This window comes from Daucus carota, chromosome 4 (assembly GCF_001625215.2).
Source record: "Daucus carota subsp. sativus chromosome 4, DH1 v3.0, whole genome shotgun sequence".
In the NCBI taxonomy this organism is placed as follows: domain Eukaryota; kingdom Viridiplantae; phylum Streptophyta; class Magnoliopsida; order Apiales; family Apiaceae; genus Daucus; species Daucus carota.
Window position 1 is genome coordinate 9,611,889 of NC_030384.2, and position 22,202 is coordinate 9,634,090.

Sequence of the window (22,202 nt, forward strand, 5' to 3'; positions counted from 1 at the left end):
ATCTTTAGGCGCGCCCACTTGCCAAGGAAAGTTTAACTACATTTCAGAAGGGCAGCAGGAGAAGCTTGGTGTTTAAGGGGACGCCCTTAAACTAAGGTAAATCCTACTGTTGGAGTGACGAAAGCCCTACCTTGTAGTCTGAGGAGTTATCCTCCTCGGAAGGTAGAAGATAGATGAGAAGACGCATCCCGGGAGGTCCTATCTCTGTAGTCTGGCGGGTTGTCCTTGTCGGGGAGTAGGGTAGTGTCCATGCATTTGGGGTAAGCTATATAAGCTAGGCCTCATCGCATTGGGCCCCTTTCGGGAGGAAGATTCTAGAAGGGGAGGCCCAGCCCGCGCGGGTCTCTTAGGAGAAAGAACTACGTAACGGCTTGATCCCCTATATATAGGGGTACGTTGGCAGATTGTGGGCATCGATCATTCTTGAGAGCTATTCCAGTTAGCAATCTAGAACCCTTTGCTTACAATTGCAGCCACCTCCATAACAAACAATCAACCACTTCCTAAATTCTCGCCAACAAGAATCTTGATCCACGCCGCGAACCTCATCTTTGTTGACCTACCAGTTTTCTCCGTTAACAAATTGGCGCTAGAAGGAGGGGCTAGATCAAGATTTTCCATCAAGGAGAAAGATGTCGAATCACGGCGAGACAACGCCCGGCGGGAACCAACCCCCCGATCCTAGGTCGGGGATAGGCAATAACACTCCCGTCGACAACACACCCGACGGGAACACTTCCCACGACAGGGCGATCATCATAACAGATGGGGAGCCTGTCGTCATGAGACGCCCCATCTCCAACTCACCGCCGGTCTTCATAAGCAATGAGGAGTTACTTAAGGAGTTGCATTACTTGAGAAACGAAGCGAGAGAACAGCAAGCGCTCAGAGAGCGAGTCGCTCAACTTGAGTCTCTTGTTCCCGGAACACATCGTTCCGGGAAGCAGCCCTTTGAAGAAGAGAGTCAGTCAGGCCATCGTGATGATAGAAGGCCTGTGATTGTTCCGCGGAACTTATTCGCGTCAAGCGGCTAGACCACCATCGGAGGAGAGGGTGCTAGAGACGGAGGAAGACCCCCACAAGATAGGCGAGTGACCGCACACCTGGAGGAGGCTAGTCGAGATGTTAACGCTCTGGCGGAAAGATACAGAGGAAGAGTCAGTAGGGCGGATCTGTTAGCCCTGATCAAAGATCTTGAAAGCAGACCCGAATATGCGAGTACCGGGTCAAGAACGGCAGGCACGGGCCGAGATGGACATAGGAGGGAGATTCCACATGGTCCAGACTCAAGAAGCTATGACAGACCCACAGAGCAAGAACCCCGTGGCGCAGGTGGAAGAACAGAGCGAGACCCAATTGTGCTCGAGGGACGACAGAGTCATGGAGGAACGCGCGAGCATGCGACGTCTCCGGGCAAAGGAACGACTCATCAACAGGTTTCTTTCTCATCTCCTCTTTTAAATTCTTATAATGGTTGTATTGTATTGCATTCTAGTGGTAGTACAGGTAGTAACGTGTAATTAGACAAATCTTGGTCAGACCATTGCCGATCCTCATATTCAAGCCTCATCTCAGGCCCATGCGCCCCCATCCGCTCAGACTCATGCCAATCAATCCAATCCTCTCGCCACAGCAAATGATCTCATGGCCACCGGAACGCAACCATCAATGACTCCACCGCAGCCAAATGTTCAAACCATTCCAGGCATTGGAGCTATTCATGTCAATAGCCTTAGGAAGCTTCTGGCACATTTTGATGGAGGTCAGACATCTCTCTCAAGCCAAGCCCTATCACCATTCTCTACTGAAGTGATAGAGGCTCCACTGCCAGCTAATTACAGGAACACTACATCTGATCTTAAGTTTCATGGCAATTCAGATGCCGTAGAGTTTCTTGGAAGGTTCAATGTTGAAATGGGTGTCTACCAGATACCGGATCTTGTTAGGTGTAGACTCCTTGCGGCCACATTCAGAGATAGCGCCTACCAATGGTTCCGGAAGTTGGAACCAGCATCCATCACTTTTTGGATAAGCATGCAGACTATGTTCTTGACTCAGTTCCAGGAAACCGTCAAGTACGCTCCACCAGTCACCGCTTTGGCAAACATCAAACAGAAGGAAGGAGAGACTCTCCATGCTTACTTCAAACGTTTTAATGCGGAATCGTCTAATGTCCGGGGAGCGACAGATGAGACATTGAAAAGTTTCTTGGTGGCCGGGCTTCGAGTAGGAATCGACTTTTGGAAGCACTTGCAAGGCAATGATCCCAAGTCCTTGGCAGATCTATATGCAAGAGCCGAAGCATACAAGAACGTCGAACAATCACTGGCTGAGAGTCGAAAGAATGAGAGAAGCCCTGGTAAGGCCCGGCAAAAGAGGAGGGACCGGTCCCCAAGTCCGGAACAAAGAGGGAGGCGACGAAGTCCCAACCGGGTCAACACCATGTACAGAAGAAACTACACACCTCCTCGGGATCATGAAGAAAGAGGAGATCATTGGACATCGCTCGCTGCGCCAATTGACCACATCTTCGAAGTTAATCGTGACAAGGGACTCTTCCGTAGGCCAGCTCCACTAAATTCTTGGCAAGCCAAGAATAAGGACAAGTATTGTGAGTACCACGAATCAACCGGGCATGATACCCATGAATGCAGACAACTAAAAGAAGAGATCGAGTCGTTAATAAAAGAAGGTCAACTTAATGAATGGATAGTTCGTGAAGCCCGATCCCGACGAGATATTCGAGCCAAGGACAAGAGAGGACTTGGCTACACCGGCGATCAAGAAAGGGGGAAACAAGAAGATATCCAATTCGTCAAGGACGGAAGCATTCATGTCATCTTTGGAGGGCCACATTTGGCCGGCGAGGGGACCAGGGCCATGGAGAGATATGCAAAGGAAGCGAAAGGTAGGCCCCTTACTAATATCCATAATTTGTCATCTAGGCCTCCTAAAATCTTTAAAGGAGAAGCTGTTGATATAACTTTTTCAGAAGAAGATGCAAGATGGGTCCACCACCCGCACAATGACGCACTGGTGATCGCTCTTCGCATTGGTCCAATGAATGTTCACCGAGTACTTGTTGACAACGGAAGCTTAGTCAACATTCTCTATTATAGCACCTACCAGAAGCTTGGTCTTCCTGACAAGGATATGATGATTGAGGATGTGTATGTCTATGGATTTGGAGGAGAGGCTGTGAAGGTGAAAGGGACAATCCGGCTTCCAGTAACTCTAGGAGAAGGAACATGTTCGGCCACCCAGGTTATGGATTTTATGATTGTGGATCACGACTCATCACATAATGCCATTGTTGGGCGACCACTACTGAAAGAGATGAGAGTGGTCACATCAATATATCATTTGTCTATGAAATTCCCGACACCTGGAGGAATTGGAGTTGTGAGGGGGTGCCAGTATGACTCCAGGGAATGTTACCTTCAATCTCTCAGAGGTTTTAAGAAGAATAGATCATTAAAAGAGCCCGCTGGAGTAAACGACAATGGGGTCGTCAACATGACTTACATCGTTTAGTTCCCTGATGAAGAGGATAATGTTAAGCGAATAAAAGGGAAGGAAGTAGTGGAGAAAGACTCGGATACGGAGCTTAAGCCTTGCTCTATATGGGAAAAAGGGGAGACGTCCGGAACTAAGGAGGGATCTGATCTAGACCCGCGGCTACCCCTGGAGTTGGCCAAAACTGGCCCAGCTGAGAATACAATCGAGATCCAGGTTGGAAAAGCTGGTGAAGCCAAGGTACTAAGGATATGTACAAAGCTGAAAGGAGAATTGAGGGTGAATCTTATACAGTTCTTAAGGAGCAACTTGGATGTTTTTGCTTGGTGCCATGCAGACATGATAGGAATTGATCCGGAAGTAACGAGTCATCACTTGAATGTTGATCCCACTAAGAAAGGTGTCGGGCAGAAGAGACGGGCTGTTAGTGGTGAGAGGGCCCAAGCATTGAAAGAAGAAGTCGATCATTTGTTAGGCGCTAAGCTGATTAAAGAATCCTTCTACCCGACATGGCTGGCCAATCCGGTCCTAGTTAAGAAGCCTAATGGGAAATGGAGGACTTGTGTTGATTTCATTGATTTAAACAAAGCATGCCCGAAGGATAGTTTCCCCCTTCCCAGGATAGATCAGTTGGTAGATGCCACCGCCGGACACGCCTTACTAAGCTTTATGGATGCATATTCAGGCTACAACCAGATACCCATGTACGAGCCAGATCAAGAACATACTTCTTTTATAACCGATAGGGGGTTGTACTGCTATATAGGGATGCCATTTGGGTTGATCAACGCCGGGGCAACTTATCAGTGACTTGTGAACATGATGTTCAAAGATCAGATCGGTAAGACTATGGAGGTTTACGTTGATGATATGTTGGTAAAATCCAAGGAGGCGCAAGATCACATTCAGCACTTGGCTGAAATGTTTAACATACTTAGGAAGTATCGAATGAAGCTGAATCCCCAGAAGTGTGTATTTGGAGTTGAATCTGGTAAATTCTTGGGGTTCATGGTAAACCATCGAGGGATCGAAGCTAACCCTGCAAAAATCAAGGCATTACTCGATATGAAGTCTCCTCAGAATGTTAGGCAGGTTCAGAGCCTTACAGGAAGGATAGCAGCATTAAATAGATTCGTATCCAAATCCTCAGATAGGTGCAAGGAGTTCTTTAAGGCTATCAAGGATGTAGGGAAAACTTTCGTATGGACTGACAAATGTGAGGAGGCCTTCCAAAGGATAAAGGAACAGTTAGGAAAGCCACCTCTCTTGTCCAAGCCAGTAGAAGGAGAAACATTAATCTTATACTTGGCCGTTTCAAGACATTCCATTAGCGCTGTCCTTGTGAAGGAAGAAAAGGATGTTCAATTCCCAGTATATTATGTTAGCAAGAGGCTACAAGATGCTGAAACAAGATACACTAGCATGGAAAAGCTGGTATATTCTTTAGTCTTGGCAGCAAGGAAACTTCGTCCATACTTTCAGGCACATAAGATTGAGGTGCGAACTTCTTATCCTCTCCGTCAGATTATGCATAAGCCAGAAGCAACGGGAAGATTGATGAAGTGGGCTATAGAGCTAGGACAGTTTGATTTGGAGTATAAGCCTAGGGCTACTATCAAGGGTCAAGCTCTGGCTGATTTCTTGCTGGAATTTGAAGATGACACTCAAGAATGGGCAATGGTGCCGTATAGTCCAGTCGTTGAACCCATTAATGGTCTTTTGGTGGAAGATGACACATGGTGGAACTTGCATGTCGATGGAGCTGTCAATTCTGATGGAGCTGGAGTTGGGATAGTTTTGGTTAGTCCTGGGGGGTGTCGATTGTTAAGTGCCATCCACTTGGGGTTCCCCGCTACCAACAATAATGCAGAATATGAGGCATTAATTAATGGCTTATCCCTCGCCATAGAAATGAAGGCTAGAAACCTTATTGTATAAAGTGATTCCATGTTGGTGGTACACCAGGTAAATGGGGGGTTCTTGGCTCGAGGTTGGAGGACGAACTTATACATGACTCACACGCAGGAGTTGATGAAGAAGTTCAGGGAGGTGTATTTGGAAAAGGTTCCTCGCGAGAAAAATGAAGGTGTTGATGCATTGGCCAAGGCCAGTTCTAGAAGGGACACCAAGTTATTAGGAACTATCCAATTTTGTGTTCAGGAGAAACTAAGTGTGTCGGAAGCACAGAAGGTCACCCGGTTCAGAGAAGATCTGATGGAAGTAGAGGATGAAGTCGCGGATACTTGGATGACCCCTATACTTAAGTTCATCCAGGAGGGTCAGCTCCCGGAAGGTGTAAAGGAAGCCAAAAGTCTTAGATACAAAGCAGCAAGATTTGTCATATATGATGGGGTCTTGTACAAGAGGGGGTTCAACCAACCGTTGCTGAAGTGCATTGCAGGGGACGATTGCAACTACATCTTGAGGGAAGCACATGAAGGAATATGTGGCAATCACTCGGGGGGTAGTTCACTAGCTTTAAAGATCCTTAGGCAAGGATACTACTGGCCGACTATGAGGAGTGAAGCAAGCAAGTTCGTGTAGGCGTGTGACAAGTGCCAGCGATTTGCCACATATTCATCTCGTCCTGCAGCAAGTCTGACTCCGTTACTCAGTCCATGGCCATTCGCTTTGTGGGGGATAGATCTCATTGGAGAGCTTCCAAAAGCCAAAGGAGGAGTCAGGTATGCAGTAGTGGCAGTAGATTACTTTACAAAATGAGCCGAGGCCGCACCTCTAGCAACCATTACTGCTAAGAAGATAACAAGCTTTGTATTCAATTCAATCGTGTGCAGATTTGGTATCCCGTACTAATTGATATCTGTCAATGGGAAGCAGTTCGACAGCAAAGAGTTGAAGAAATTGTGTGATGACCTGAATATAAGGAGAAACTTTGCAGCCGTGTACCATCCACAAAGCAATGGACAGACTGAAGCAATCAACAAGATCATCAAACACACGCTGAAGGCCAAGTTGGAAGAGAAGAAAGGTGATTGGCCGGAGGAGCTTCCAATGGTACTATGGTCATACAACACTACGCCAAGGACAACCACTGGGGAGTCGCCGTTCATGTTGGCTTATGGCTGTGAGGCAATGGTTCCAGTAGAGGTCGGAGCAGGTTCCTTCAGGAGAGACCACTTCCAAGAAGAGGACAATGTTGTCAACCAGAGGCTACATCTAGATATGTTGAAAGAAGTCAGAAGGGAGTCGCAAGTTAGGTTGGCAGCATATCAACAAAGGACAGCCCGGTTCTATAACAGTCGAGTCAAGCCTAGACCATTCAAAGTAGGAGACTTGGTGTTGCGCAAGATGATGCCAGGGATGAAAGTGAAGGAATTTACGGAAGAGCGGAAGCATGATATAACAATTATCAATCCGTAAATCAGGAATCGCGCATATAGAAAGACACATAAATTACACATACGATTTATGAAATAGTTTTAGAATCGAATTCTAACCTTTGAAAGCGATCCAAGGAAGACAAAGAGAGGTCCTAGCAGTTGCTTCTCAATGCGTGAAGCACTCTACCGGTATCCACCAAGATTAATCCTTCGATGAAGCTTTTATAAAGATGGAGCCCTTCTACTTTTGAGAGAGAGAGAGAGATGAAGAAGGTGAGGGAGGCTACTAGGTTTTCACAAAACCCCAGTTTTCTAAAGTCTTCTCATCTCTTTCTTTATATAGGGCCCTCCTGGGTTTTACACAATTATTATATCAATATATATTAATATATATAAATCCCACACTTTATCTTATAAAATGTTTAAATAATAATTAAAACTATTTTAATTATTATTATTTTCTAAACTCCTTAGAAAATAACCTGCTCTCTCAAAAAATCCCTTCATCAATAAATTAATCTTTTTATGGTGTGACCCTGTAGGTTCAATATTATGCCGGTAGTAGAAATAAATAATAATAAACCTTTTATTAATTATTTATATGAATTCTAAAATTCACTAAATATAATTAACTGATTAATTATATTTATTCTACATCGTGAGTGATGCTTCTCAACATATCGCGACTATCCGGATAATATGAATTCTCTGCTTAGAATAACAAGAACCTGTCAGTGACTAGTTACCGTACAATTAATTCCTTCTACCCTTACAATATCCCGATTAAATACAAGGCATGGATCTCGTGTCAAGCCTATCAAATTTAATCATATGATTTCTTGTTCTTAATGTGAAGTTCATATTAATGCAAATTAGAAACTCCTTTCTAATTTCATACACTCTGGCCAGAGATTCCAGAACTTGCATAGAAAGAATAACATAGGATATTCTCTTCCTATACTGGAAGGGGTAGATCCTCTATTGACGTTAACTATCTCTATACATAAATCCCTATGCCCAGAATAGTCCTAATGGTTGTCCTTGAGACTAAGGACTAAACCAAAGCACAGTTCTTTATATATAAGATAACTTTAACGATCTCAAGTCTTAGGACACTTGTACAACTATCACTCAGTGAATAACTATTGACACGTGAGTAATCTCCATTAGTTATTCAACTTATCGAGTCATGTTCAGTGAACTTATTCCCCAATAAGCACCTACATACTGGCTATAGTGTCACCACACAAATGCCTATGAGAACAGACATCCTCCTCAAGGGAGCAAGCACAGTATGTACCAATCTTTGCGGATTTACTAACTTCCGATTAGTTATCCTATGATCAGGAACTGTTTAAGTCTAGAGTTATCATCTTCTAGATCTCACTATTATAATCTCATTATAATTCTAGAAGCTTTACTCCAAACTATGGAACATCTTATTTAAAACACTTTAAATAGATAAATCCCATAATAAAATCAAAACAAGTCTTTTATTAATATTAATGAAATCAAATACGAATACAAGAAAGTATTTCTTAACTCATCATACATGATTGGATTTAAAACAAACACTTTCAATCTCCCACTTGAACTAAAGCCAATCTCCCTGATATCTAATACCCATCTTCTCTTTATGACGATCAAAGTGAATCTGAGATAATGACTTTGTGAGTGGGTCTGCTACGTTGTTATGTGTGTCAACTCTCTCAATCTTGACATCTCCTCTTTCAATGATTTCCCTAATCAAATGAAAGCGTCGCAAAACATGTTTGGAATTTTTATGAGACCTAGGTTCCTTGGCTTGTGCTATTGCTGCATTGTTATCACAATACAACACAATAGGCTCCTCAACGCTAGGAACAACTCCCAATTCAGAAACAAATTTCCTCATCCAAACGGCTTCTTTTGCAGCCTCACTTGCAGCTATATATTCTGCTTCCGCTGTGGAGTCAGCTGTAGTAGACTGTTTGGAACTCTTCCAACTAATCGCACCACCATTTAGAGTAAACACGTACCCTGACATGGATTTACTATCATCACTTTCTGATTGAAAACTAGAGTCGGTATAACCCTCTATTTTCAACTCAGATTCACCACCAAAAACAAGAAAAATATCCTTAGTCCTTCGCAAGTACTTAAGGATGTTCTTCACTGCTTTCCAGTGGTCTTCACCTGGATCGGACTGATATCTGCTCGTCACACTAATTGAATAAGCAACATCAGGCCTAGTACACAACATCGCGTACATGATAGATCCTATTGCTGAAGCATAAGGAATCTTACTCATACGCTCTCTTTCCTCAGGTGTCTTAGGAGACATCTTTCCAGAAAGAGATACTCCATGGCTCATCGGTATGAGACCTCTTTTGGAGTTTTCCATGCTAAACCTTTTAAGCACCTTTTTGATGTATGTACCCTGGGTAAGACCTATCATTCTTCTAGATCTATCCCTATAGATCTTCATACCGAGAATGTAGGACGCTTCTCCCAAGTCCTTCATAGTGAAGTTCTTTGATAGCCACACTTTGACTGATTGCAGCATCGGTATATCATTTCCTATAAGAAGTATGTCATCCACATACAATACAAGAAATGTTACCGCGCTCCCACTAACCTTCTTGTAGACACATGGTTCATCTATGTTTTTGATAAAATCAAACTCTTTGATTGTCTCATCAAAACGGATGTTCCATCTACGAGAAGCTTGCCTCAAACCATATATGGTTCGTAGTAGCTTACACACTAGGTGTTCATTTCCTTTGGAAAGAAAACCCTCTGGTTGTGTCATATACACTTCCTCTTCAAGTTTCCCATTGAGGAAGGCCGTTTTCACGTCCATTTGCCAGATCTCATAGTCGTAGTAAGCAGCGATTGCAAGCAAAATCCGAATTGATTTTAACAGGGCTACAGGCGAAAAGGTTTCATCAAAGTCAATTCCTTGCCTTTGTCTGAATCCTTTTGCCACGAGCCTGGCCTTATAGGTCTCCACCTGGCCATCTGCTCCAATCTTTCTTTTGTATACCCATTTGCACTCAATAGGCTTCACGCCCTCATGCGCTTCGACCAAAGTCCATACTTGGTTGGTATACATAGATTCCATTTCGGATTCCATGGCACTTTGCCATTTCTCTGAGTCAACACTACTCATAGCCTCATTGTAGGTTATAGGGTCGTCATCATCAATGAAAGACAACTCATTGTCATTCTCAATGACAAGGCCATAATACCTCTCAGGTTGGCGAGTCACTCTCCCTGACCTACGAAGGGGCTGTTCCACAGAAGGCTGTTCAGTCTGAACAGGTGTTTCCTCTTGAACCGTAGTAGTTTGTGCTTCTTGAACTTCACCAAGTTCAATTTTGCTCCCACTGTTCCCTTCAAGGATAAACTGCTTTTCCAAGAAGGTAGCATGTCTAGAGACAAACACCCTATGATCGGTGTAAAAGTAATACCCTAAAGTCTCTTTAGGATATCCCACAAAGCTACATTTTATGGATCGAGATTCCAGCTTATCAGGGTCAACTTTCTTGACATGAGCTGGACATCCCCAAATCTTAATGTGCTTAAGACTTGGTTTCCTTTGTTTCCATATCTCATATGGAGTTTGAGGAACAGATTTGGAAGGCACCTTATTCAGTAAATATGCTGAGGTTTCCAATGCATAACCCCATAGGAATACTGGAAGATCCGCATAGCTCATCATGGACCGAACCATGTCTAACAAAGTTCGATTTCTCCTTTCAGATACCCCATTTAACTGTGGAGTATATGGAGGAGTCCACTGAGAGACTATACCATTTTCTTTGAGATAATCTAGAAACTCTCCATTCAAGTAAGTATTCACCACCTCGATCTGATCGAAGAGTTTTAATACTACGTTTGGTTTGTTTCTCTACTTCATTCTTATATTCTTTGAACTTTTCAAAGGCTTCAGATTTGTTACAGTGAAAGCAAACAGCTGTGCTTTTGGGGTCAACCTTGGCCTTCGCTGGATTAGTCTTATTCTCACCACCTTTCTTCTTTTTCTTGGGAGGGGCCCTCTTCCTTTTCTTGGAAGTAGAACCCTCACCAATAAGAAGAACAGAACTCTTCTTGGAAGGGAAACTCGACTCAGCAGTTTTCAACATGTTATGGAGTTCAGGCAAGCTAACATCCATCTTATTCATGTGAAAGTTCACAACAAACTGCGAGAACGAATCAGGAAGCGATTGCAAGACCAAGTCTTGGCTTAGCTCCCCATCCATGACAAAACCAAGTTGTCCTAAACGTTCAATCAAATTGATCATCTTGAGCACATGGTCATTCACAGATGTCCCCTCTGCCATTTTACAACGGAACAGCTCTTTCGATATCTCATATCGAGCTGTCCTCCCCTCAACATGATACAACTCTTGTAGATGAATCAGTATAGTGTAAGCATCCATGTACTCATGTTGCTTCTGAAGCTCAGAGTTCATGGAGGCCAACATAATACACTGGGCAACATTTGCCTCATCCATCCACGAGCGATGAGCTTGATGCTCATCATAAGGTGCATCATCAACAGGGGCCTTAGGCAGTGGTGAGTTAATCACATGGTCCAACTTCTCAGACTTGAGAACAATTCTCAAGTTACGAAGCCAATCAGCAAAATTGGGACCAGTCAACTTGTTAGCATCAAGAATGCTACAGAGTGATAGTGCAGAAGACATAATGTATATAGTAAATCTGTAAATGATGAACACATAACAACACTTAGCAAATATTCAATTTCATTTAAAAACACTATATGAATTGGGTCTTTATTCATAAGTGGCTCCCACTAGTTTATCCAATTTATACAACCCCCTAATTGAAAAATTAAGCATTCATAATGCTAGTGGGAATAGGGATCCTACATTCCATCACACAACCTCGGCTGTAGCACGAAACGTCATGCGACGTTCAATAGGCAGACAACTCTTGTCAATTACATCTTATGTTATTCCCTAATAAAACTTTAGCCTCTTGAATAATTGAGTCACGGCTGTAGCACGACAAACTCAATATTCTAAGTCAAGTCTAACCCAACATCTCGTACAATTAAATCAGTTTCCAACGGCCCACGGCTGCAGCACGTAACGACCAGTAGATTCTAATTCAATGTACACATCTCTATGTAATAGACAAGTATTTCTTATTTCGAAATCAAAGCCCTCGGTTGTAGCACGAAACGACAATGATTTAAAAACAAGAACTACTTTCTACCATGTTGGAAGGCTATGACCGACACAAGCCCGTTGTGTCATTGGCCAATTATTACTTGATATTATTTAATTTTAGAGGGATTATATTATATTACAATCATAATCATATTATAAAGAGATTCTTCCTTTTAAATTAAATATTTCAAATCAATAATCGATAATTGGATGATTCCCAGATCGGGGGGAGCATTGTCAAGAGGCGTCACTTAATACCCCTTTCTTACAGATCGAAATCCGCTTTTGACAGAACCATCCTTTCTCTCAATATTGAAAATTCATATTTAATTACGTATTTCATAAACACAAGAATCTCATGATTGTAATCATAATATTTTTATTAAGGCAAGAAACGATTCCTATTCTAGATTTTCTAGAGCACGCCTTATATTGATTTAAGTCCACCTAAATCTATCATCGCATGGTAAACATAGGCATATATCTCATATATAAAATTAAATAAACAAGTAAGCATGCAAATAAAATCATGTTACACATTGATATAATGATGTATGGATTTATTATAGCATGTAACATAATTATAAGCAAGATTGCAAATAATGGGATGCATCAAATATCATCAAACAAGGCATTCAACACACTCCAAGGGCTGTAAATATTTTTTTTAAACAATTTAAAAAATCTGTTTCTTTATTCCATCAGATGCGTCTCGAAAAAACGAATCCAACGGTACCTTACACGTCTCAATCGGAGTTCGGACGCACCCGGAAAAGCCAAAAAACGAAATCAAGCGCGCGCGTCAACTGATGACGTGGCGCTGACGTCAGTGCTGACGTGGCAGGCAGTGCTGACGTGGCGCCATGTCATCAGATGACGTGGCGCTGACCTGGCAGTTGACCAACCAGCGCTGACGTGGCGCTGACGTCATCAGATGACGTGGCGCTGACGTCAGCTGCTGACTCGTTTGCACAGTCAACACTCCCAGCCAATCAGAATGCGACACGTGGCAGATCCATGTCATAAATCAGAAAAGTAATTTTCAGGCAGAATTAAACTTAAAAAATTCAAGAAAAATACTTTCTGACCTCAGAAAATTTCGAAAAAAATATGGAAATTTTCAGAAAAATACAAGGAACCCAGATCTGAAAAGAAACAAGCCTTTAAAAAGATTTACGATTTAATTCATAATTAAATCAATAAAGCCCTCGAATCATAAAATCAATTTAAAAATCCATACGTATGAATAAAAATCTGAAATTTTTATCATGAATCTATATGCATACAACCTGGCTCTGATGCCATTGAAGGAATAACAAGAACCTGTCAGTGACTAATTACCGTACAATTAATTCCTTCTACCCTTACAATATCCCGATTAAATACAAGGCATGGATCTCGTGTCAAGCCTATCAAATTTAATCATATGATTTCTTGTTCTTAATGCGAAGTTCATATTAATGCAAATTAGAAACTCCTTTCTAATTTCATACACTCTGGCCAGAGATTCCAGAACTTGCATAGAAAGAATAACATAGGATATTCTCTTCCTATACTGGAAGGGGTAGATCCTCTATTGACGTTAACTATCTCTATACATAAATCCCTATGCCCATAATAGTCCTAATGGTTGTCCTTGAGACTAAGGACTAAACCAAAGCACAGTTCTTTATATATAAGATAACTTTAACGATCTCAAGTCTTAGGACACTTGTACAACTATCACTCAGTGAATAACTATTGACACGTGAGTAATCTCCATTAGTTATTCAACTTATCGAGTCATGTTCAGTGAACTTATTCCCCAATAAGCACCTACATACTGGCTATAGTGTCACCACACAAATGCCTATGAGAACAGACATCCTCCTCAAGGGAGCAAGCACAGTATGTACCAATCTTTGCGGATTTACTAACTTCCGATTAGTTATCCTATGATCAGGAACTGTTTAAGTCTAGAGTTATCATCTTCTAGATCTCACTATTATAATCTCATTATAATTCTAGAAGCTTTACTCCAAACTATGGAACATCTTATTTAAAACACTTTAAATAGATAAATCCCATAATAAAATCAAAACAAGTCTTTTATTAATATTAATGAAATCAAATACGAATACAAGAAAGTATTTCCTAACTCATCATACATGATTGGATTTAGGACAAACACTTTCAATCTCCCACTTGAACTAAAGCCAATCTCCCTGATATCTAATACCCATCTTCTCTTTATGACGATCAAAGTGAATCTGAGATAATGACTTTGTGAGTGGGTCTGCTACGTTGTTATGTGTGTCAACTCTCTCAATCTTGACATCTCCTCTTTCAATGATTTCCCTAATCAAATGAAAGCGTCGCAAAACATGTTTGGAATTTTTATGAGACCTAGGTTCCTTGGCTTGTGCTATTGCTGCATTGTTATCACAATACAACACAATAGGCTCCTCAACGCTAGGAACAACTCCCAATTCAGAAACAAATTTCCTCATCCAAACGGCTTCTTTTGCAGCCTCACTTGCAGCTATATATTCTTCTTCCGCTGTGGAGTCAGCTGTAGTAGACTGTTTGGAACTCTTCCAACTAATCGCACCACCATTTAGAGTAAACACGTACCCTGACATGGATTTATTATCATCACTTTCTGATTGAAAACTAGAGTCGGTATAACCCTCTATTTTCAACTCAGATTCACCACCAAAAACAAGAAAAATATCCTTAGTCCTTCGCAAGTACTTAAGGATGTTCTTCACTGCTTTCCAGTGGTCTTCACCTGGATCGGACTGATATCTGCTCGTCACACTAATTGAATAAGCAACATCAGGCCTAGTACACAACATCGCGTACATGATAGATCCTATTGCTGAAGCATAAGGAATCTTACTCATACGCTCTCTTTCCTCAGGTGTCTTAGGAGACATCTTTCCAGAAAGAGATACTCCATGGCTCATCGGTATGAGACCTCTTTTGGAGTTTTCCATGCTAAACCTTTTAAGCACCTTTTTGATGTATGTACCCTGGGTAAGACCTATCATTCTTCTAGATCTATCCCTATAGATCTTCATACCGAGAATGTAGGACGCTTCTCCCAAGTCCTTCATAGTGAAGTTCTTTGATAGCCACACTTTGACTGATTGCAGCATCGGTATATCATTTCCTATAAGAAGTATGTCATCCACATACAATACAAGAAATGTTACCGCGCTCCCACTAACCTTCTTGTAGACACATGGTTCATCTATGTTTTTGATAAAATCAAACTCTTTGATTGTCTCATCAAAACGGATGTTCCATCTACGAGAAGCTTGCCTCAAACCATATATGGTTCGTAGTAGCTTACACACTAGGTGTTCATTTCCTTTGGAAAGAAAACCCTCTGGTTGTGTCATATACACTTCCTCTTCAAGTTTCCCATTGAGGAAGGCTGTTTTCACGTCCATTTGCCAGATCTCATAGTCGTAGTAAGCAGCGATTGCAAGCAAAATCCGAATTGATTTTAACAGGGCTACAGGCGAAAAGGTTTCATCAAAGTCAATTCCTTGCCTTTGTCTGAATCCTTTTGCCACGAGCCTGGCCTTATAGGTCTCAACCTGGCTCTGATACCATTGAAGGAATTTTCGGAAGAGCGGAAGCATGATATAACAATTATCAATCCGTAAATCATGAATCGCGCATATAGAAAGACACATAAATTACACATACGATTTATGAAATAGTTTTAGAATCGAATTCTAACCTTTGAAAGCGATCCAAGGAAGACAAAGAGAGGTCCTAGCAGTTGCTTCTCAATGCGTGAAGCACTCTACCGGTATCCACCAAGATTAATCCTTCGATGAAGCTTTTATAAAGATGGAGCTCTTCTACTTTTGAGAGAGAGAGAGAGATGAAGAAGGTGAGGGAGGCTACTAGGTTTTCACAAAACCCCAGTTTTCTAAAGCCTTCTCATCTCTTTCTTTATATAGGGCCCTCCTGGGTTTTACACAATTATTATATCAATATATATTAATATATATAAATCCCACACTTTATCTTATAAAATGTTTAAATAATAATTAAAACTATTTTAATTATTATTATTTTCTAAACTCCTTAGAAAATAACCTGCTCTCTCAAAAATTCCCTTCATCAATAAATTAATCTTTTTATGGTGTGACCCTGTAGGTTCAATATTATGCCGGTAGTAGAAATAAATAATAATAAACCTTTTACTAATTATTTATATGAATTCTAAAATTCACTAAATATAATTAACTGATTAATTATATTTATTCTACATCGTGAGTGATGCTTCTCAACATATCGCGACTATCCGGATAATATGAATTCTCTGCTTAGAATAACAAGAACCTGTCAGTGACTAGTTACCGTACAATTAATTCCTTCTACCCTTACAATATCCCGATTAAATACAAGGCATGGATCTCGTGTCAAGCCTATCAAATTTAATCATATGATTTCTTGTTCTTAATGCGAAGTTCATATTAATGCAAATTAGAAACTCCTTTCTAATTTCATACACTCTGGCCAGAGATTCCAGAACTTGCATAGAAAGAATAACATAGGATATTCTCTTCCTATACTGGAAGGGGTAGATCCTCTATTGACGTTAACTATCTCTATACATAAATCCCTATGCCCAGAATAGTCCTAATGGTTGTCCTTGAGACTAAGGACTAAACCAAAGCACAGTTCTTTATATATAAGATAACTTTAACGATCTCAAGTCTTAGGACACTTGTACAACTATCACTCAGTGAATAACTATTGACACGTGAGTAATCTCCATTAGTTATTCAACTTATCGAGTCATGTTCAGTGAACTTATTCCCCAATAAGCACCTACATACTGGCTATAGTGTCACCACACAAATGCCTATGAGAACAGACATCCTCCTCAAGGGAGCAAGCACAGTATGTACCAATCTTTGCGGATTTACTAACTTCCGATTAGTTATCCTATGATCAGGAACTGTTTAAGTCTAGAGTTATCATCTTCTAGATCTCACTATTATAATCTCATTATAATTCTAGAAGCTTTACTCCAAACTATGGAACATCTTATTTAAAACACTTTAAATAGATAAATCCCATAATAAAATCAAAACAAGTCTTTTATTAATATTAATGAAATCAAATACGAATACAAGAAAGTATTTCCTAACTCATCATACATGATTGGATTTAGGACAAACACTTTCAATCTCCCACTTGAACTAAAGCCAATCTCCCTGATATCTAATACCCATCTTCTCTTTATGACGATCAAAGTGAATCTGAGATAATGACTTTGTGAGTGGGTCTGCTACGTTGTTATGTGTGTCAACTCTCTCAATCTTGACATCTCCTCTTTTAATGATTTCCCTAATCAAATGAAAGCGTCGCAAAACATGTTTGGAATTTTTATGAGACCTAGGTTCCTTGGCTTGTGCTATTGCTGCATTGTTATCACAATACAACACAATAGGCTCCTCAACGCTAGGAACAACTCCCAATTCAGAAACAAATTTCCTCATCCAAACGGCTTCTTTTGCAGCCTCACTTGCAGCTATATATTCTGCTTCCGCTGTGGAGTCAGCTGTAGTAGACTGTTTGGAACTCTTCCAACTAATCGCACCACCATTTAGAGTAAACACGTACCCTGACATGGATTTATTATCATCACTTTCTGATTGAAAACTAGAGTCGGTATAACCCTCTATTTTCAACTCAGATTCACCACCAAAAACAAGAAAAATATCCTTAGTCCTTCGCAAGTACTTAAGGATGTTCTTCACTGCTTTCCAGTGGTCTTCACCTGGATCGGACTGATATCTGCTCGTCACACTAATTGAATAAGCAACATCAGGCCTAGTACACAACATCGCGTACATGATAGATCCTATTGCTGAAGCATAAGGAATCTTACTCATACGCTCTCTTTCCTCAGGTGTCTTAGGAGACATCTTTCCAGAAAGAGATACTCCATGGCTCATCGGTATGAGACCTCTTTTGGAGTTTTCCATGCTAAACCTTTTAAGCACCTTTTTGATGTATGTACCCTGGGTAAGACCTATCATTCTTCTAGATCTATCCCTATAGATCTTCATACCGAGAATGTAGGACGCTTCTCCCAAGTCCTTCATAGTGAAGTTCTTTGATAGCCACACTTTGACTGATTGCAGCATCGGTATATCATTTCCTATAAGAAGTATGTCATCCACATACAATACAAGAAATGTTACCGCGCTCCCACTAACCTTCTTGTAGACACATGGTTCATCTATGTTTTTGATAAAATCAAACTCTTTGATTGTCTCATCAAAACGGATGTTCCATCTACGAGAAGCTTGCCTCAAACCATATATGGTTCGTAGTAGCTTACACACTAGGTGTTCATTTCCTTTGGAAAGAAAACCCTCTGGTTGTGTCATATACACTTCCTCTTCAAGTTTCCCATTGAGGAAGGCTGTTTTCACGTCCATTTGCCAGATCTCATAGTCGTAGTAAGCAGCGATTGCAAGCAAAATCCGAATTGATTTTAACAGGGCTACAGGCGAAAAGGTTTCATCAAAGTCAATTCCTTGCCTTTGTCTGAATCCTTTTGCCACGAGCCTGGCCTTATAGGTCTCAACCTGGCTCTGATACCATTGAAGGAATTTTCGGAAGAGCGGAAGCATGATATAACAATTATCAATCCGTAAATCATGAATCGCGCATATAGAAAGACACATAAATTACACATACGATTTATGAAATAGTTTTAGAATCGAATTCTAACCTTTGAAAGCGATCCAAGGAAGACAAAGAGAGGTCCTAGCAGTTGCTTCTCAATGCGTGAAGCACTCTACCGGTATCCACCAAGATTAATCCTTCGATGAAGCTTTTATAAAGATGGAGCTCTTCTACTTTTGAGAGAGAGAGAGAGATGAAGAAGGTGAGGGAGGCTACTAGGTTTTCACAAAACCCCAGTTTTCTAAAGCCTTCTCATCTCTTTCTTTATATAGGGCCCTCCTGGGTTTTACACAATTATTATATCAATATATATTAATATATATAAATCCCACACTTTATCTTATAAAATGTTTAAATAATAATTAAAACTATTTTAATTATTATTATTTTCTAAACTCCTTAGAAAATAACCTGCTCTCTCAAAAAATCCCTTCATCAATAAATTAATCTTTTTATGGTGTGACCCTGTAGGTTCAATATTATGCCGGTAGTAGAAATAAATAATAATAAACCTTTTATTAATTATTTATATGAATTCTAAAATTCACTAAATATAATTAACTGATTAATTATATTTATTCTACATCGTGAGTGATGCTTCTCAACATATCGCGACTATCCGGATAATATGAATTCTCTGCTTAGAATAACAAGAACCTGTCAGTGACTAGTTACCGTACAATTAATTCCTTCTACCCTTACAATATCCCGATTAAATACAAGGCATGGATCTCGTGTCAAGCCTATCAAATTTAATCATATGATTTCTTGTTCTTAATGCGAAGTTCATATTAATGCAAATTAGAAACTCCTTTCTAATTTCATACACTCTGGCCAGAGATTCCAGAACTTGCATAGAAAGAATAACATAGGATATTCTCTTCCTATACTGGAAGGGGTAGATCCTCTATTGACGTTAACTATCTCTATACATAAATCCCTATGCCCAGAATAGTCCTAATGGTTGTCCTTGAGACTAAGGACTAAACCAAAGCACAGTTCTTTATATATAAGATAACTTTAACGATCTCAAGTCTTAGGACACTTGTACAACTATCACTCAGTGAATAACTATTGACACGTGAGTAATCTCCATTAGTTATTCAACTTATCGAGTCATGTTCAGTGAACTTATTCCCCAATAAGCACCTACATACTGGCTATAGTGTCACCACACAAATGCCTATGAGAACAGACATCCTCCTCAAGGGAGCAAGCACAGTATGTACCAATCTTTGCGGATTTACTAACTTCCGATTAGTTATCCTATGATCAGGAACTGTTTAAGTCTAGAGTTATCATCTTCTAGATCTCACTATTATAATCTCATTATAATTCTAGAAGCTTTACTCCAAACTATGGAACATCTTATTTAAAACACTTTAAATAGATAAATCCCATAATAAAATCAAAACAAGTCTTTTATTAATATTAATGAAATCAAATACGAATACAAGAAAGTATTTCCTAACTCATCATACATGATTGGATTTAGGACAAACACTTTCAATCTCCCACTTGAACTAAAGCCAATCTCCCTGATATCTAATACCCATCTTCTCTTTATGACGATCAAAGTGAATCTGAGATAATGACTTTGTGAGTGGGTCTGCTACGTTGTTATGTGTGTCAACTCTCTCAATCTTGACATCTCCTCTTTCAATGATTTCCCTAATCAAATGAAAGCGTCGCAAAACATGTTTGGAATTTTTATGAGACCTAGGTTCCTTGGCTTGTGCTATTGCTGCATTGTTATCACAATACAACACAATAGGCTCCTCAACGCTAGGAACAACTCCCAATTCAGAAACAAATTTCCTCATCCAAACGGCTTCTTTTGCAGCCTCACTTGCAGCTATATATTCTGCTTCCGCTGTGGAGTCAGCTGTAGTAGACTGTTTGGAACTCTTCCAACTAATCGCACCACCATTTAGAGTAAACACGTACCCTGACATGGATTTATTATCATCACTTTCTGATTGAAAACTAGAGTCGGTATAACCCTCTATTTTCAACTCAGATTCACCACCAAAAACAAGAAAAATATCCTTAGTCCTTCGCAAGTACTTAAGGATGTTCTTCACTGCTTTCCAGTGGTCTTCACCTGGATCGGACTGATATCTGCTCGTCACACTAATTGAATAAGCAACATCAGGCCTAGTACACAACATCGCGTACATGATAGATCCTATTGCTGAAGCATAAGGAATCTTACTCATACGCTCTCTTTCCTCAGGTGTCTTAGGAGACATCTTTCCAGAAAGAGATACTCCATGGCTCATCGGTATGAGACCTCTTTTGGAGTTTTCCATGCTAAACCTTTTAAGCACCTTTTTGATGTATGTACCCTGGGTAAGACCTATCATTCTTCTAGATCTATCCCTATAGATCTTCATACCGAGAATGTAGGACGCTTCTCCCAAGTCCTTCATAGTGAAGTTCTTTGATAGCCACACTTTGACTGATTGCAGCATCGGTATATCATTTCCTATAAGAAGTATGTCATCCACATACAATACAAGAAATGTTACCGCGCTCCCACTAACCTTCTTGTAGACACATGGTTCATCTATGTTTTTGATAAAATCAAACTCTTTGATTGTCTCATCAAAACGGATGTTCCATCTACGAGAAGCTTGCCTCAAACCATATATGGTTCGTAGTAGCTTACACACTAGGTGTTCATTTCCTTTGGAAAGAAAACCCTCTGGTTGTGTCATATACACTTCCTCTTCAAGTTTCCCATTGAGGAAGGCTGTTTTCACGTCCATTTGCCAGATCTCATAGTCGTAGTAAGCAGCGATTGCAAGCAAAATCCGAATTGATTTTAACAGGGCTACAGGCGAAAAGGTTTCATCAAAGTCAATTCCTTGCCTTTGTCTGAATCCTTTTGCCACGAGCCTGGCCTTATAGGTCTCAACCTGGCTCTGATACCATTGAAGGAATTTTCGGAAGAGCGGAAGCATGATATAACAATTATCAATCCGTAAATCATGAATCGCGCATATAGAAAGACACATAAATTACACATACGATTTATGAAATAGTTTTAGAATCGAATTCTAACCTTTGAAAGCGATCCAAGGAAGACAAAGAGAGGTCCTAGCAGTTGCTTCTCAATGCGTGAAGCACTCTACCGGTATCCACCAAGATTAATCCTTCGATGAAGCTTTTATAAAGATGGAGCTCTTCTACTTTTGAGAGAGAGAGAGAGATGAAGAAGGTGAGGGAGGCTACTAGGTTTTCACAAAACCCCAGTTTTCTAAAGCCTTCTCATCTCTTTCTTTATATAGGGCCCTCCTGGGTTTTACACAATTATTATATCAATATATATTAATATATATAAATCCCACACTTTATCTTATAAAATGTTTAAATAATAATTAAAACTATTTTAATTATTATTATTTTCTAAACTCCTTAGAAAATAACCTGCTCTCTCAAAAAATCCCTTCAT

At 40.3% G+C, this 22,202-nt stretch overlaps 2 protein-coding genes across 2 annotated transcripts; one reads left to right on the forward strand and one right to left on the reverse strand.

The window, feature by feature from the left end:
* Window positions 1–4,365: 4,365 nt before the first annotated feature.
* Window positions 4,366–6,897, forward strand: LOC135152159 (uncharacterized). Its single transcript, XM_064091989.1, has 4 exons — window positions 4,366–5,316; window positions 5,482–6,050; window positions 6,110–6,200; window positions 6,355–6,897. Exons 1-4 carry the CDS (start codon window positions 4,366–4,368, stop codon window positions 6,895–6,897), a joined length of 2,154 nt encoding a protein of 717 aa, XP_063948059.1.
* Window positions 6,898–10,597: 3,700 nt separating this feature from the next.
* LOC135152160 (uncharacterized) lies at window positions 10,598–11,548 on the reverse strand. Its single transcript, XM_064091991.1, has one exon. The coding sequence runs from the start codon at window positions 11,546–11,548 to the stop codon at window positions 10,598–10,600; it is 951 nt and encodes a 316-aa protein (XP_063948061.1).
* Window positions 11,549–22,202: the final 10,654 nt, after the last annotated feature.